The sequence below is a fragment of the Corticium candelabrum genome, chromosome 8 (genome assembly GCF_963422355.1).
Source record: "Corticium candelabrum chromosome 8, ooCorCand1.1, whole genome shotgun sequence".
In the NCBI taxonomy this organism is placed as follows: domain Eukaryota; kingdom Metazoa; phylum Porifera; class Homoscleromorpha; order Homosclerophorida; family Plakinidae; genus Corticium; species Corticium candelabrum.
In genome coordinates, this window is record NC_085092.1 from 1,936,050 (window position 1) to 1,954,575 (window position 18,526).

Consider the following 18,526-nt stretch of genomic DNA (forward strand, 5'->3'; position numbering starts at 1 on the left):
TTGAACTGATGTTAAGCAAGCCTTGTCCTTGGCATTGCCAGCTATCTCTAGACAATCTCGACTTTGTCTAAAAAGCCTTAGGCGGAGAGATGGTGCTGAAGCTTGGTGTTGTTGACAAGTAGATCACAAAATTTTCTCACTTGAGAAACGTCGCCATGACCAAGAGAATCACTACATTTCACTATGGCATTGTTCAATGAGACTTAATATTCTTCATGTTATTTATCAAAGTACTCAGGTGACTCCCAAAGAGATGGAAACCTCTTAGGTAAAGTAGCTGCAGAATGAGCCCAGCTTGCTAGATATGCCACAGAGACAACATCTTTTACAGATGTCATACCGAAACCTCTATATTTCACAGGCATTGTACATTGACTCCATTGTGATTCAGTGATGGATTGAAGTGATAAAATAGCCTTGAAAGTGACATGAGTTTGGTCTTCATGTATAGATGCTGATGGTTGCAATAATGGAGGAGGCACGGATCTAGCCAAATCGTTCATTCTGGAGACATGGCAGTGACACAGTAGTAACATTGAGCATTGATCATCACCCAACTGGCAGATCTTGTCACAAGAAGTTGACCTGACTCAACAAAAGATATGCAATGTGATCCAATAGGACAGCCAAGCTCTACTGTCCTACATTTGTGCTGGGCATGGAAGACAAGGATGATTCAGAAGAAGGTAGGAACACCTCAGACTTACCGTCAGCTACCAGAAGGCCAATGACAGCTGATAGTAACTTGAAATTATCAAGAGCTTTGAGGGCATCTTCCTGTAGATCAAGAATGAAGACATAATCTAAATATACCAGAATTATGACATTTTGTGTTGTTTTTTGACTTTCTCTTGAGTACTCATGGCATAAGACAGGTCTGTCTGTCTGTCTGTCATGATTATATATTTCTTAGATCAAACTACACATTTCTTCAATAAAACTAAATGGCTACAACTAAAATGAAATGTCTATAAATCAGTAGCGCAAGGAAGCTAATGTGGAAAGACATGAGTCTCAGAGTTATGGGCTTCTTGGGTCCACCACATAGTGCGGACAGACTTGTGCATTGCACCTTTGTAGCTGGGTGGAAAGCGTTTTCTCCAATAGCCCAGAAATTTGGAGCATTGGTCTTCCGGTTTCGTCTGATAACTGGTTGGATAGCTTTTTCAAGAACTTCCTTCCTTGCTCTCCCCATGTACCGAAGTGGTCGAGAACTAATGGGATGACGTTGGATGTTGAGCCTCCAGGCAGCTTGAGCCGGTCATATTTAACCTTCTTTCTGGCTTCCCTCAGAGATGCCACAGCTCCAATCTTTTTAGCAGAGCTACGATAAGTTTCCAAGCTCCATGGGTGCACCAAGGAGATGTCAAAGTTAATGCTAGATCCTAGGTCGACATCGAACATAACAATGTCAGGCTTGCATTCGAAATCGACATATCTGTTTCGAAGTTCACGGCGGTGGTGAATGCTAAGGCTCCATAGCCAATCAGACCAAACACCTGCAACAGACTCATGTGACCAGACAGGCCCTCCTCTGTTTTGCAGGTTATGAGATGGTATCCACTTTAATCTAGTGTTGCGCCACAGTTGCAGGCTACTAACCAGTTTGATAGATGAATAGGAAGACCAAGCCTCACAAGGAACGCCAAGCGAAAATCGCAGGGTTGGAGTGCAAAGCCGTGTGATGTTGGAGATGCATTTAGCTAAGCACTGGCTCTTTTCCCTTGAAGGGAGAACAACTTTGAGGTATCTCTAGTAGTGGTTGAATATTACCATTAGTCTGTCTGTCTGCCTATCTGTCTGTCTATAAGAAAGCTATCTAGGCTTTCATTGAATTGTTTGGATGGACAAGACAAGCTAGAGATGGACAAAGCCATTCATAGTTCTATTCATTAATTAAAACGAAGAACAGTAGGAAAGTAGAACTTTTAGTACTGCAGCAAGTGATGTAAGTAGTGACGTTTGATGACAATAAAACAAATCTGTCTGTCTGTCTGTCTGTCTGTCTGTCTGTCTGTCTGTCTGTCTGTCTGTCTGTCTGCCTGCCTGCCTGCCTGCCTGCCTGCTTGCCAATCAGGTTAATGAATATATATATATATATATATATATATATATATATATATATATATATCAATTAGTAAAAACAGGGTTGATTTTACATGAATTGGTGGCCCAACTACCCCTGAAGTCAAACTCAGAAGAAGTGAAGCCACAATTTCATTCTCTGGAGAAAATGATTGGTTATCCTAGAAAACTTCAACATCTCTTGACTTTGGATATATCACAGAAACAGTCAGAAGATTTCATTAAACATAAGTCAAATCGGGATGCTGCCAGGCGTAGGTCATTACAGGGGAAAGATGCAGGAGCATGGCTTGATGTTATTCCCTCAACATACAAGAACGCACTTAAACCTAACAAATTTTGTTTAACGTCTTGTATGAGATTGGGGATCAGCTTGTCTTTTAGTCGATTGCTTGAGCATTGTGACTGTAGACAGAAGTTAGATCAAGAAGGTTTTCATTTGATTACCTTTAAATATGGAGGCGGTCGTGTCTGGTCTCACGATATTATTGTTGCTGAGTGGTTTGCTTGCCTAACGGAGCTGGGTATTCCTCATCAAACAGAACCAAGACATAGATACGTACGAACTGATGGAAGAGCAGACATTACATTCTACAACATTGATTCTGATGTCACCTATGAATGTGATGTTTCTTTGGCTCACCCTTGGAGGAGGAAAGACATAGTGAACGGAACTGCAAAGGCCTGCAGACATGCAGCGACAAAACAGGAATCAGAAAAAAGGTTACAAATATTCAAAGGAGATCTGGCCAGATGGATCTAGCTCAGAAATTGTTCCACAATTTTTTAGCATTTTGGCACATGGAGATGGCAAGCAGAAAATTTACTGCATGAACTGGGAAGAAAGGCAGGTTTTATTGAAGGAAGACAAGTAGATCAGAGTTATGTCATATTGGCGGTGACGTTTTTCTGTGACTCTCCAAAAATGCAATAGTAAAGTTGTCTTGAGAAAAGTGTCTAAGTTGTCAACAAACAGACTAATGGAAGATAATGTAGTTAGCAGAGACAGCTACAGTCAGTGCTTCACACATTGAAGTAGTTGAACTTGTAACTTGTTTATGAAGCATTTTCTTTTAGTATTGAAAAATCATGTATTGTATTGTGTAGAGATGCTGTATCCTAATAAAATAACCTGTCTGCCTGCCTGTCTGCCTGCCTGCCTGCCTGCCTGCCTGCCTGCCTGCCTGCCTGCCTGCCTGCCTGCCTGCCTGCCTGCCTGCCTGCCTGCCTGCCTGCCTGCCTGCCTGCCTGCCTGCCTGCCTGCCTGCCTGCCTGCCTGCCTGCTTCAGACATTGAAATAGTTGAACTTGTTTATGAAGCACTTTCTTTTAATTATTGAAAAATAATGTATTCTAGTGTGTAGAGATGCTTTATCCTAATAAAATAACTTGCCTGCCTGCCTGCCTGCCTGCCTGCCTGCCTGCCTGCCTGCCTGCCTGCCTGCCTGCCTGCCTGCCTGCCTGCCTGCCTGCCTGCCTGCCTGCCTGCCTGCCTGTCTGTCTGTCAAATAACATTTATTTCAAACATTCATCTATAATACAATGCTAGCAAGGTAAGTATATAAAGTTCTGTAACTACGAGAGTTTACTAGGACTAGATTTTACAAACAAACAAACATGTAACACTTAAAAGAGAACAATGCAGACTACCTGGAGCCAACTTAGTGGCTGGAAAAACTAGTTAGAGCAATCTACAGTTCTTTCTGTCTGTCTGTCTGTCTGTCTGTCTGTATGTATGTATGTATGTATGTATGTCCACTGTCACCTCTTTTATATGTTCTCAGTTTCGAACCTTTAGCGTCAGCAATAAGACACAATCCTATCATACAAGGAGTGCCAACTGTTGACGACTCTCTCAGAGATAGTATTAAAGGATCCAGTTATGCAGATGACATGACTGTTTTTCTAACAACAGAGACAAGCTTTCAGGCCTTAAACGATGAACTAACGGTTTATAACTCTGCCAGTAGAGCACACCTCAACTGAGAAGAGTCAGTTGGCTTATGGCTTGGAAAGTGGAAACGTCAAGAAAACCCATTGCAAATAAAATGGACTACCACAGCGATCAAGATTCTTGGCCTAACATTCAGTCCTTCGTATTATGAATCTATGAAAGAAAACTGGTCAATGGTCTTAGAGAAACTGAAAAAGACACTGGACATTTGGAAAAGTCGAGATCTGTCATACCTAGTGCAAGCACACGTTCTGTCAACATACGCTTTAAGCAAAATATACTACACGGCACACACATATACTATGCCTCATCAAACGTTACAGCAATTCCAAGACATTATCTGGGATTTTCTTTGGATTAAAACGCCACCACTAATAAAAAGATCGGTGTGTATTTCACAAAGTAGAGATGGAGGACTAGGCGTGCCTCATCTCCTTTCTAGACTAATGGCAATACGCCTCCAAACGATTCGACGCTTGTTTGATAAAAAGAATCAAGCAGCTTGGAAAGACATCGCTCGACAGCAACTATCTCATCTCAGTGGACAGTACAACATGGGCTATGCAGCTTTTGCCGCCTCAGGCTGGATGCCCAACCATCGCAACTACACCAAGCTTTCATCCTTTTATCACCAACTTTACATATCCTGGAGAAAACTTGACGGAGGATGGGATCTTGCCCCTCCCAAGTATTATGAAGATGCTGCCGAAGAACCTCTGTGGGGAAACCACCTTATAAAAGACCAGTCCAATCGCCCCATACTTCAGCCTTCACTAGCTAGATGTCGCTTCTTCAACGTTAAAGATATATGGACCAAACAACCTCCAGATGCCAGAACGGTCGCAGCAAAATTGTACCCTCAAGTTTTACATGCCATTCCGCAATCTTGGACTAGCCTCTCCCATCAAGAGCCCTCTTCCGAACATAGAATGCCACATTGGCAGGCACGTCTCTGTTTCTTCAGCACAGCCGATAAACCACTGCTACTGTCAGATGCGAATACACGTTTACTGTACCGATGTCTCTTATCTAAACACATAGACCGTCCACCGTGCCAGGAAAAATGGGAGGCCTCATACGGACCAATTACGGACAAACAATGGCTCTCACTATGGAATTTTCCTCAAAACATGACGCCTTTACAATGGGACATAGCATGGAAATTTCTGCACCGGGTTCTGCCAACTAACTCAGTCCTCTATACGGCTAAACTTGCCACAACACGTCAGTGTCCAGCGTGCCACCAGCCAGACGACACCATTGAACATGTATTTAATACTTGCCCGATATGGAAAGGACTCTTACGGCAAGCTTGTCTCTTATTGAGTAGGGTATCCTTAAATCCACCTACGGCCCTCCACCTATTGGAGCTGATGAATGAAACTGGAAACCTAAGAACTTTCTTCGTCATTCTCATGACCATCTATTGGACAAAAAGAAAAACTCTTTCTCCCGTTGGAATTATGAACAGTTTTAAGTGGCATCTACGTCGACATATACGAACTGTTTGTGCAAGAAAGTCGGACATATCTTTTTGGAAGTCTTTGGGACCTTTTGTAAACCTAGCTTTAATGTAAAGAATTTAGATTGATTTAGAAGTTGTACCAACTTAATAATAACAACAAAATGTATGTATGTATGTATGTGTAGTATGGTTGAGATCACTGCAAGGACAAGGGACTGGTGCATGGCTGGATGTTGTCCCCACTTCTGCTAAGCACGCTTGAAAAACAAACGAATTTTCTTACCTGAGGTTAGGAATGGCTCTTTCACCAATTGGATGAAAAACTGTGATTATGCTCATGACTTGGATGAATAAGGATACCATCTTTTAACCAGTAAATAAATATTGGGTGGACCAGTGTGGTGTCACAATTCAGTCTTGAATGGGTGGAGTGAGTACTTGTCTGACCTTCACTTTCCCCGTCAAACAGAACCAAGACATTCAATACATCAATACTGAAGATCGTCCAGACATTACAATGTTTGATCCGAATACTGGACAGAATTTGGATCTTGATGTTTCACTTGCTCATCCATGGAGTCAGGACATTATTAAGAGGGCTAGCAGAGAAAATGGTCATGCTGTTGCTACAAGAGAAGAAAAGATAATGAAAAATATTCAGAAGAGCTTGTTCCAGGAGGGTATGTATCAAGATGTGTCCTTGTTATAGAACATTTTGGGAGGTGGGGCACAAAGGCAATGAACTTTTTGCAGAATTTGTCACAACAGTCAGTAAATCCAGAAGCCAATTTTTAATGCCTCCATGTTCGTGGCTTATTGGAGAAAAAGATTTTCTACAATTCTACAAAGATGCAATGCCAATTTAAAGTTGTCCTCAGAAAACTTTCAAGACTGTCATCTAGTCATGGTGATTTAGACAAATTATTTGACTTTGACATTCAAGGCCAAGTCCATTAGTTAATATGACTTTGTTGTTTGCAAAGACTGGTTTGCTTTTTTTTTAATTCTAGTATATGTACAAGTAGAGTCTATATGGGAATAAAGTATCTGTCAATACATATATTTCAAATACAACAAATTTCTATCAGAAAAAGCAGACTTTACATAATCACTGTCTACTGACTTAGATGCCATATGGTGGTCACAAAATTACAAGAATTTTTTTACAACAAATTGACAGTCAGCAAAATCAATACCCTTTTGTCCCGATGAAATCATTGCAAGTTCCTGATAATCACACTTGTGCTACAACGTTGTAACTGTACAGAAGAACACCTTCATTGAGTCTTGAATGCAGCAGTGTTGATGCATTCATTCACATTCTTCACATTGTTGATAACATTTTCAAGTAGTCCAAAGCTCTTTTACCACAATAGTCGAAATGTTAAAATGCTAAAAGAGGCACTGCTGTTGGGGAATATCCACTCTCTCTTCTTTGTATGTATTTGTTCACTTTAACCTCTTCTCTTCTCAGAGCTGCACTCCCAGAAGGTGTAGTTTTATGGGATAAAATATCTGAAGTCTAGTGCCACATCCAACTCAACATTTGTCCTGTTTCGGAATCAAGGACAAAGATATCTGTTCAATTGTTTAAACTTGTATACCGATCTGTAGGCTCACATTTGTAAGGCAAACCTGTATGTCTGTCAAACAGTGCAACTAATGTTATACATAACCACACAACTACACACAAATTGGAATGAAAAGCTCCCTTAAGGAGCAAAAAAAACTATATTTAGTCTAACAACTTGAAATTTAACAATGTCTAGTCCACCAATGGTTCTCTGTGTCCATAGGATACTCTGATGATTTTTTGTCAAAACAGAACCATTGCATCATAGTAGCTTACAGATAACCACCTCCTTCAGTGAGTTTTAAAGTCAGCAGGGTTGCATCTTCCTCTTCACCACGATACAACTCAGAATGTTTACAGTCTGTCTGTTTGTCTTTTTGTCTGTTTGCCTGTGTGTAATTCATTAGGTCTGAACTGATGAACAACGTAAATGACTGATGAGAGTCTGTTTATTTTTGAGGATTTACTCATCTGTTTTGAAGTTCAAGATTATTAAAACAATGTCTGTCTGTCTGTCTGTCTGTCTGTCTGTCTGTCTGTCTGTTTGTCTTTCTTTTATTTTCAACATCAATACTACCATACAGTGAATGTCAGTAAAAGGCACCACAGCTAAATAGTGAGTTCTCGACCCATGGGTCGAGTTATGCAAGTCACATTAACGGAAACAAAGTAGTAGTGAATAAGCATCTCTAATACCGTCAATGTTCTTCACTTTGACGGCTAATCTTCTTTGACAAAACTTTAGCATTACATGATTGCAGAGCAACTGATAAGCATAGCCTACAATAACTCTTGAACTGGCCTTCGTTTTCCTTACCAGATTTGTTAACCGGTTCTCAGACAGTTGGTGGATATACTTGTGAGCTTCCCAGTCTCAATGCCCAGTCCGCCTGTCTGTCTTTCTGTCTTGACGATGTAAGAGGTGAGATACAGTCAGTGAGAAATTCTACTGTTGTTTTGGTATCTCCAATAGCTTTTGCCTTTTTTGCCAGTTCTTGCAGAAACAAGTCTGTCGACTCGCTCCAGCAACTAAAATGACTAGAGAGATGATTGTGTGTGTTGGTATTACAGACATGCAACAGCCAAGTGATCTGACTAAGAATCTGACCTCTCACATGGCCAAGTAGAGATAGACAGATTTAGAGATTAATTTTTTAATCCATTAGGTGTGAATTGATGGTCAGAGTAATTAATGGACTGAGGTGGATTTGTATACTTTTGGAGATTTGCTTCTTCAATCTTGTATCTTTATAGAGTTTTAAATCAATAAAACAATCTATCTGTCTGTTTGGGTTAAAAAGAGAATGGGTAACACTAACACAAGTTTTCTTAATTGAAGATTACTAAATATTGACATATTATGACCCCACATTAGGATAAAAGTATTTGCTGTTATGATTCCATGTTAGGACAACGTATTCACTGTCTAATGTAAGTGAATTAAGTGTAGTTGTTACTTTTTCTTCTTGATCTTCTGAAGAAGGCTGTATAGTCAAAGTCTTGCAATCCAATCGATTGTTTTCATAGGATGTGTTTTCTGGTTTTAGCATCTCTGTGTGTTTGTTTGTCAGTCTGTCAATAGTATTTCCTTGATTATAGCTTTCAAACTGACTTCTGTTTGCCTGTTATGTTTGTTTGTTTATTGATTTGTTTGTCTGTTTGGCTATCTGCCATTTGTCTGTCTATCTGTTTCCTAGCGCACCTGTCTCCATGTTTGTTTCTGTGTCTGCTTGCTTGCTTGTCGGTCTTATCTACATTTGTTTGTTGTTGGTATGTTATTTGATAGTGAAATTAGGAAACATAGAACTCTTCACAGGGCGTCCCTTTTTGTTGACTGATATCAGAAGTGCATTGTTAGTAGGTGTAACGAGATACATACATGTAGTCATGGCTGTGTAGGTGTAGGTTAACAGGTCTGTTTGTCTAGTTATTGTGCTATCTTGTCACTATGTTTATCTTCATACTTGTTGATCACTGATGACATGTTCTGCGTTTGCAGTTCAGCAACCAGGACCTTCAGGTTCATTAGGGGTAAGTGAGTGTTTGTGGCATTTTGCAGTTGTGATTTACCAAAAATGCATGTTATTTGATGCAGTTGAAACCTGGTATGGGATCTGCATCCATTTGTGCTGTTGTTGATGAAGATGATTGCAACCGTATGAATTTGACTAATTTGTACAGTCATACAGCATGATATGTTATTAATCTGTGTCTGCTGCTGTAGCTGATGATAAGTCAGTATCAGCAAAGCATGTTGCTGCCATTCGATTTCGGCGTAATCATCTTCTTATGAAAGAAATTCTCGAAGGGAGTCGAGTGCCAACGCCCAAAGCCACTAGTTTGCTGTTATCAGTGTCTGCTGGTTTATAAATGATTAACACTTTCTGTTGTTTTTAGGCATTACAGATGAGAGGGTGACAGAACTTCGAAATCAGGTCAAATTGCTGGAGAAACAACATGTAAGAACAACAGTAGTTCTGAGTGAGCATGCAAAAGCTTTGTGTTTTATGCATGTTTGAGAATTAGTTGTTTTCAAGGCAAAGCAGTTTTATGTTTTGTTTGCTTGTTGGTCAGCTGTACTTGATAGGAATTTTTGTGAATTTATACAGAAAGAGGTGGAAACTGAGATAGCTAAAATGGAAACGAGTTTTGAGGCTAACAAGAGGAAAATACGAGAAACGTCTAGTCAGTTTGAAGCTGCAATGAAGCGAGTAAGTTTAATTTTATTGCATTTCCACAAGCATAAGTAACGCGTCAAAAATGTTATCATGGCAATTTTGATTAGTTCAAATTCAACCAAAATCTTGCAATGTGTAGTAGCTCTGTAGTTTAGCGTTGTTGTAAAGTTGGAACATACAAAGACAACTGTTCAAGAACTCTGTGATGCTTTGTACTATCCAGTCAGAACAGAATTATTATCGTTTTTATGAACGTAAAAGAAGTGGTACTTCATTACAGTTGATTGATCTTAAATAAGCCTTTACACTCATGAAAGTCAAGAATGACTGTTTGCATGCACAAAACCAGCCACAAGAGTGAAGACTATTTTGAAATTGGTGAAATCTATTAGAAAACGTTGAACACTTTCACAGCGTCTTGTAAAGTTTTTATTACATATACACCTATTTACCACTAAATTGAACAGTGTTTTGAATCACCGCAGATATTAGGATAATCATATCTATTTTTAGCTTTGTCAAGTCTCAACTTTGAGAGATGATGTCTCAACTTCTGACAGTGGGTCTGTTGGTCAAGCGTCTGCTAATGGGACACATGAGCCAAATACACAGGAATAACCTACTTTAATTAACAGCTCAACCAAACTGTTTGATAAAGGGTGATTTAATGTGTAGTCTGGTAGATACATGTATAATTAGGTGAACCTACATTAGCATGTATTGTAAAGTGAATTGTGCCTAGAATCTTACATAGTCTGGATTGAAGTATGGTCAATGATGACGTTCTAATGCAAAAATTAGACAATTTCTATTTTAGTGGAGCTACTGAACAAGTGTGGTCTTTTGTAGGTCTTGTAAGTGTTATAGCCTAGTAACATGTAACTTACAACAACTTGACCTATCTGTGTTTACACAATGTACGTACAATTCACCCATCAGTCAAGAGAGGCAATTGTGTGTGAATTTCTTGTGCAAGGAAATTACGGCTGTACTCGTCCACAAACCCACGACCTCAACGTCCCGAATGTTTCCATTCTCCAAATGCCACGCTCTAATCAACTGAGCTACAGACGACACACACACACACACACACACACACACACACACACACACACACACACACACACACACACACACACACACACACACACACACACACACACACACACACACACACACACACACACACCTGGAACCTGGAATTCCGCCATACCCACTATGGGCTTTGGCATCGCAGAAGTTTTCGCCAAGAAGAGCGGTCATTGGCTTGTGACGGGTCAATATTCAATGACACCAGGTCTCGTTGAATGGTATCAATCCACCTGTTCTTTGGACCATACTGAGGGTGTTTCACATTATGCAACTTAATTGCTTCTCAGCAACAACTTTTGTGGACGAGAGACGTTCATCCGTTGTAAATGGCCAAGCCACTGCAATCTTTGATGTTGAATTTGACGTTCAATTGGTTCTTTCTTGGCAGATTTCAAATTGAAGGAATTTCTTATCTTGTTCAGTCTTGATACACCCAAGATAGATCTAATACAGCGCATATGAAAGGTGTTCAGTCTTCGAATATCTACTTGAGTGATTGCCCAAGTCTCACAACCATATAGTAAAACTGGCATCACTAGTGACCCAAAGACTCTCAATTTTGTGTTCTTGCTAAATCCTTGGTTTGTGAAGACTCTACGTTTCCAAGAACAGAATGTCTTGCTAGCTTTCTAAATACATTCAACGACCTCTAAGTGACAATCCCCTGACTTAGTCACAATGCTGCCCAAATAGCAGAATTCAGAAACATTCTCTAGAACACGACCAGCAATCGAGATGTTTGCTTCTTTAGCACCAATACTCAGGATTTTAGTTTTGTCAGAGTTGATCCGCATACCCCATTTCATACATGTATCATGGAAAGCATTCACCATCTGCTGCAACTCACTACTTGACGTACCTAGTAGGGCCAAATCATCGGCATACATGGGAGCTTTGATCTTATGTGTTCCATCAGGTTTTACACGATAATTCATGAACATACCACCATCTGTTCTGTAAGCAATCTCAATGCCACCACCCTCAAACTTGTTCACAATCTCACGCATAATTCTGTCCATAAACAGATTGAACAAGACTGGAGACATGACACACCCTTGACGGACACCTGTGGTTAATTTAAACCTTGAAGAAACCCCCCCCCCCTATTTCGCACAGCACAGCCTCTCATTAGGACTCGGCTCTTGTGTGTTTTGCATGTTTTGCAGTGATGAACAACCTGCCTCTGATCTCTTTCGTGACTCTGCCGTGCCATTTTGAGTGATGATGTAACAATGAGACTTGACAGACGTCAAATGCGGGTACCGTGCAGGTCAACAATCAATCTAACCACTTCATCTTCTGTGCCAGAATCTTTGAGAATTTTGGTGAGAGCATGTCTTGGTACAGAGTCAAATGCTTTTGAGAGGTCAACAAAACAAATATGTAAGTTGGATCTGTGCTCTACGGCCTTCTCAATGACTTGTCGAAGTACCCAAATCTGGTCAATTGTTCCCCTCTGAGGACGAAAACGGCATTGCTTTTCTAAAAGAGAAGGTTCTATCACTGGTTTCAGCCGACTTAACAGAATATTGGCAAGGACTTTCCCAGGAATACTGAGCAATGATATCTCACGGTAGTTATCACATACCAGATACCAGACGGTCCTTTTTTTGAACAATGGAATCAGAACTGAATCTTTCCATTCTTGAGGTACTTACCAGTCTTCCAGATCATTTGAATAATCTCAATTAACCAGTCGAAAAGTTTAGGTGGTCCAGCTTTGAGAAACTCTGCTGCTATTCCGTCCTGACCAGTTGCCTTACCATTCTTCAATTTTCCATGCAATGTCTTCTATAATTTCCTCATCATTGAGTGCAGTGCCAGGAACTGAACAAGGAGAAACCCCAGTATCCAAGGTCACTGTACGGATCACGTTCAACACTAGCTGACTCAAAGTGGAGTTGCCAACGAGCTAATTGACCTTCAGTTGTCAACAATTTGTATCCTTGAAGTTGTTCATCCAAGATCACATCAGGAGGCCGCGCCGACACCTTATCAAACTTCCTGAGTTTCCTAAAGAACTCGCCATGCTTGTGTTGCTTACAATCACTTTCCAAATTTCTCATTTCCCGATCTAGCCATTCCTGTTTGTCCTTTTTACAGCAGTTTTCACTACTCTTTGCAGTTCAGTATATTTAGCACGTGAGATCACATCCAATGGATGTGAGCATCACGCTTCTTATCAACCAGCTCTAAAGTTTGCTCTGAAATCTAACTTTTCTTTGCCCTTCTTGGTGCTACAAGATGTTCTTTTGCTGAATCCATAACTGCTTTGCGAAATTCAGACCAGTTATCTTCGACAGTGTCACTAGATCTTTGCAAGAACTTGGCAGTTATGCTAGCCCTGTATTCACCTAGGGCTTTTGGATCTCCCCGGACATCTCTCCTTAGACTGTTTGCTTGTTTCGTGACCTTTGGCTTTTGCAGTTTCAATACCAGCTTACTACCGACTAGTTTGTGATCACTTCCGAAATCAGGGCCTCGTTTTTACTCTGGTGTCATGAACAATGGACCTCATACCATGCTTGACCAAAATGAAATCTTCCACGCTTGGCTGCAAACAACCACTGGGAGGATATACCAAGTGGCAGTATGAATGTGTTTGTGCTGAAAGAGTGTTCGTAGCTACCAGCTCATAAGCATCAGCAAAGTCCAGCAGTCTCATTCCATTGTCACTGGTTGTTTTAGCTTACCCAAAGTTGCCTGTTAGTGGAGATCGCTTCTGCCCAATTCTAGCATTGAAGTTCCCAAAAACAATCACCAAAGATCCGGTCTTTTGCTTTGACAAGACTAGCTGCTGATAATACAAATCTCTCTCTTCATCCTCACTCTGTTCAGTTGGTGCATATCCAACTACAACATTCAAAACACCTATTTCCGTCATGAGATCCACCCGCATAACCCTATCCGAGATTGGGTCAAACATTTCACTGATTTCAAGACATCGCGTTGCATAATCAAACCGACACCTCTTGCAGCTACGCCAGTCGTTCCAGAAAAATGCAGATTGTAACCAGACTGGTCATCTAACTCCATACAGCCGGAACCAGCTGCAGCAGGTGAGTTTCGGTGATAGCACATAAAGGAATTTGAGCTGCGCTGTTAATTCTTGGGCAAGAAGGTTGGGTCGAGCTATACCCTCTACTGTCCTAACATTCCATAGACCAATCATTAAAATTTTATTTTCCTTCCAGAACTTGCTTGTGACATTCTTCCGCTTGTGACAAAATCGAGATACATGAACTACATTTGCTGTATGCTGCTGAGATGAAGTTGACATGGAGTTTTTCACAGCGATGTTTAGAGAGTTATGAAAACGTCTTAGATGGTTTCACAACTGATGATGACACACTTTGACAGCTGGCAACTGGACAGTGAATTAGTTGACCATTAGTTGACATTATTGTAAGGTGTGCTGACTTCCGACTAGTTGTTGAGTTGTCATGATTAGTCGGAGATTTCATGGCAACCCCTTCCTGTGCACACGACCCCTTGATCCCCGGGTTGCCTCTAGATCTTCGGAGCCCAGTCCTATTCCTGGCGTCACTGGCTCTTTTCCCTGCGCCACCCCTATTTCTGTCCACACGCAGGATAACGCGCTCTATTCTGCGAGTAGTAGCAAATACACAGTCAGATGACCAGCTTGCTGGGCTAGCGCATCCTAGCCTCACACCATATCCTCAACTTGCCAAGGCTGAAGTTAGCATGAATTTCCTCCCCTGGCCAGGGAACTACCGGAAATACAAGGTCCCGTGGGGTACCCTCTTGGAGGGTTCAGTGAGAGGACTTTCACCCCCCCCCCCCCACATACACACATTTATTCAAGAGCGGCGTTTAGTTTTACACTTTTGCCTAACTGTTGTACCAAGGTGGCAAAAACTCTGTGTGTGCGCGAGCGAGGGCGTGGTGTGTGTGCGTGCGTGCGTGCGCAAGCGCGCGCGTGGTGTGTGTGTGCGTGCGTGCGTACGTGTGTGCGTGTGTTAGATCTGTTTTGGGTATATCAATTAATTAAGAATTCAGCAGTGTACAGGGACTATTTGGTCGTGGGGACTATTTGGTCGCGCGCAATTATCTCGCTCCTATTTGGTTCTCGAAACCGTTTAACTAGAGCTTATTTGGTTTCGGCCACCTGCAGGGACTATTTGGTCGGGGGACTATTTGGTTTCGCATTTATTGAACCTCGAATCGGTACTCTCCAACTCTTGCAGCTGTACGAGACGGACGCGAACGACGTGACGATGGCCATGATAATTTTCACGCGTCTCCCAGATGTCTCGATGAGCCGAAATCGAGTGCGACCTGCTTCTTCTTCGTTTGTATTTGGCTTCATACGAATACCGAAGTCATCACGACATTGTCGATAGCAATTTTGCGTGTCTGACGTTTCGTTTTAAGGCAAATCTCGGCTCGTCTGGTAACGGGCGTGTCGAAAGTAGGCAGAGTAAGAATGTCTTGTGGGTTACAAGGTAAACAAACATGATTTGATCACGCAGCGCACGTGTAGAGATGTGCCTAGGACGTTTTAGTGTGTAGAATGCTGCGGCTAGCTGCAGATTTATGCATCGATCCTGCATGGCGTCGATCGATACCTACAGCGACGTATGCGTACTGTCTACGCAAGGAAGACGATACGTCTCTCTAGAGGTTGCGCACAACCAAAGATCGGTGATGACTTTCAGAACAGAAGAGAAAATAAGCGAATATACGTAAAAAATTAGTTCGAGAAACAATTAATTAGATGTATCTGATGTAAAATCACTTATTTGCACTTGGTCTCTCAGATGGGTATTGATGGTTGTTTGTTTGCGTTGTAGTAGTCTACACTATAAAACGATACGTTTTGTAGATTAGTGGAGCCTAGTGAAAATCTTGTTTACTTGTATACAAGCAGCTTCTGTCTCTTTCTGCCATTTAGTCTGTTCGTCTGTCTATCTTTTCTTTGAATGGTGACACAGCAAAATGTGCTGCAGTAGAACCAGGCTAGGCAGGCAAGAAAATGAAGACAAGAACGATATTAATCAGCATGCAGCTATGCGCATGCATGCAGATATGAGTGTGTATACAGAGATGCAATGCAAGAGTGATCAGTGGAAAAGTGTCTAAGTTAATTCAAATTGACTCATCAACAGTGTAAAGTAGAGGACTTTGTATATGACTGAAATATTAATTAAGCTTATTACGTTAATTAATTGATTTAGAAATTCTAGCTTTGTTACCGTCTTGCGAAGAATAAAATAATCTGTCTGCCTATTAGTCTGTCTGTCTGTCTGTCTGTCAGACAGTTGTTTAGGCGTTAGTAGTTAATTCTAGCATAGGGCCTGCGGGCTTGCTTGTTTGTTTTACAGTTTAGTGTGAGTGTACAGTTTCAATGTATGAAATACATGTATTGGACAGACAGACAGACAGACAATTTATTCTTATACAGATTCTACTTGTACAAATGTAAGGAGTTTTTAAATACAAATCAGTCCTTGCAAACAACAAAGCCATTAACTAATGGACTTGACTTTGAATGTCAAAATCAAATAATCTATCTAAATCACAGACTGTCTGTCTGTCTGTCGTTTGCTTGTTTTTGTGTACCGTGCTATTGTGTCCAATATTATTTCTGAACCAATGCTTAATTTTGGCTGTTCCTCTGTCTCTTTGTCTATCTCTGTTGTTTGGTTGTTCTTTGTGTGCCTTAATTGGTAGTGTATTTAGGATTGTTTCTTATTTGTAATAATTGCGTTTTTGCTTTGAATTATATAGATCGGTGATAATATTCCATTGAAAGTTTTGTACCAATTCTCATGTTTCTCACTTGGTGGCATTATCATGTATCCTGGGAGAAGCTTTCCTGAAAGGATACGCGTCCAACCAAACTTGGCGTTGCAGAGTAATGTAGTTTTTTTTAGAGTGCGAGGGAATAGTCTATAACTAACTGAAGTTCTGCGAAGCTATACGAATATTATACTTTATCGAATTTAGTGTAATATACAAACCTTCTATAGTCCGCTGTCAAGCGACATTCCACTTTGCAAACGTTGTGTTATATCTAGTGCAACAACACACAGATCACAAGAATCCGTCTATGTAAAAAAGACTGAGGATTTGGCACGTTCGTCTCTCTAGATCTGCCACACAGAATCGAAATAACCTCCATTGCAGTCACTTTTAAAGCTTGGACTACGAGTTAGCTGATTGCTAAAGTAGATTTCAATGTTGCAAATATAGACAGACAGACAGACAGACAGACAGACAGACAGACAGAATCAAGTTTATTGTCAACAATCTTCACTACTACAAACAGTTATTGTTAAAATGAAATGTTCTACTTGTAGTCCGAGACTATTGCTAATGAGTAAAACACTGAATAGACAGACAGACAGACAGACAGACAGACAGACAGACAGACAGACAGACTGACAGACAGACAGACAGACAGACAGACATCCCAGATGTTATGTAAGCAACTACACAATTTTCTTAGTCTTCTTCTCGTCGACTTTTTTTTTGTTTCAAAGTCATGTCTCAGATTGAGAAATGTCCATTCCCTCCCTGTTACTCTTCAGCGTGTCCTTCACCATATTCGTCAATGTCATGATTTTATAATCAAGTTCCAGGAGAATTCATTGTTCGCTTCAATCTCCAACAGTGCCCTGACTGTCGCAGATGGTTTCTAAAATTAGAGCAACATAAATCTCAGTGTAGAAACCGCAAAGACTTTGAACGCACAACTCAACGGTCAAAGGTGGTGACATCTGGCCATCCGACACCTTCTGGAAGTAATGTCGCGACCTCGCCTTCTCAGTCGGCGCCTGGTCTTGTTGGCTTCGGGCTTAGTAGGGTTTGACCGATTGTATTATAGTAATACACTGATGATTATACTAATTACACATTGCATCATCGCAGAGTACAGCATGCAGACAACAGACCGGATGGTCTAATTAGTCAACCGCGGCACATCTCTACACGTGCGCTGCGTGATCAAGTCATGTTTGTTTACCTTGTAACCCACAAGAGATTTTTACTCTGCCTACTTTCGACACGCCCGCTACCAGACGAGCTGAGATTTGCCTCAAAACGAAACGTCAGACACGCAAAATTGCTATCGACAATGTCGTGATGACTTCGGTATTCATTTGAAGCCAAATAAAAACGAAGAAGAAGCAGGTCGCACTCGATTTCGGCTCATCGAGACGTCTGGGAGACGCGTGAAAATTATCATGGCCATCGTCACGTCGTTCGCGTCCGTTTCATACAGCTGTAAGAGTTGGAGAGTGCCGATTCGAGGCGCAATAAATGCGAACCAAATAGTCCCGCAACCAAATAGTCCCTGCGACCAAAAAATCCCCGCGACCAAATAGTTCCTGCAGGTGGCCGAAACCAAATAAGCCCCAGCTAAACGGTTTCGGGAACCAAAATAAGAGCCCGCGATAAATTGTCTCCACGACCAAATAGTCCCTGTACAAGTGCTCTCAGGCTGTTAACAAGATGGGGTGACATGGAGGATGTAACAGAAATATAGCAAAAAGACGACTGGAATGGTTGTGTCATTTGGCAAGGATGGCTGACGATAGAGTTCCCAAGAATTTTTCGGATGGCTACCCCATTCACGATCACCAGAAGGCCCTCGACAGCGTTGGATCGAGAGACAAAGTGAGAAAAAATCAGGCCTATCCGATGATTCGCGGTACA

The 18,526-nt window shown here is 41.2% G+C and overlaps 2 protein-coding genes across 3 annotated transcripts; both read left to right on the forward strand.

Annotated features, from left to right (window-relative positions):
• The first annotated feature begins 2,143 nt into the window (after positions 1-2,143).
• Positions 2,144-3,187, forward strand: LOC134183777 (uncharacterized). The gene has a single exon (XM_062651360.1). The coding sequence runs from the start codon at positions 2,234-2,236 to the stop codon at positions 2,846-2,848; it is 615 nt and encodes a 204-aa protein (XP_062507344.1). The 5' UTR covers positions 2,144-2,233; the 3' UTR covers positions 2,849-3,187.
• A 5,082-nt stretch (positions 3,188-8,269) lies between these two features.
• Positions 8,270-16,830, forward strand: LOC134183392 (uncharacterized). 2 transcript variants are annotated; one of them, XM_062650902.1, is made up of 6 exons: positions 8,270-9,107; positions 9,172-9,232; positions 9,301-9,414; positions 9,474-9,535; positions 9,686-9,787; positions 16,598-16,830. In XM_062650902.1, exons 1-6 carry the CDS (start codon positions 9,054-9,056, stop codon positions 16,763-16,765), a joined length of 561 nt encoding a protein of 186 aa, XP_062506886.1. In that variant the 5' UTR covers positions 8,270-9,053; the 3' UTR covers positions 16,766-16,830. The 2 variants fall into 2 exon arrangements, with proteins under 2 accessions (XP_062506886.1, XP_062506887.1); XM_062650903.1 differs by lacking the exon at positions 16,598-16,830 and adding an exon at positions 10,268-10,584.
• The last annotated feature ends 1,696 nt before the right edge of the window (positions 16,831-18,526 follow it).

What these genes read in the sequence shown, in the direction of transcription:
- LOC134183777 (XM_062651360.1), top strand. Translation starts at nt 2,234, where the DNA reads ATGATTGGTTATCCTAGAAAACTTCAACATCTCTTGACTTTGGATATA.
- LOC134183392 (XM_062650902.1), top strand. Translation starts at nt 9,054, where the DNA reads ATGACATGTTCTGCGTTTGCAGTTCAGCAACCAGGACCTTCAGGTTCA. An exon ending in GCCAACGCCCAAAGCCACTA is followed by an intron (nt 9,415 to 9,473) that starts GTTTGCTGTTAT and finishes TGTTGTTTTTAG; the next exon opens with GCATTACAGATGAGAGGGTG. An exon ending in AATTGCTGGAGAAACAACAT is followed by an intron (nt 9,536 to 9,685) that starts GTAAGAACAACA and finishes GAATTTATACAG; the next exon opens with AAAGAGGTGGAAACTGAGAT.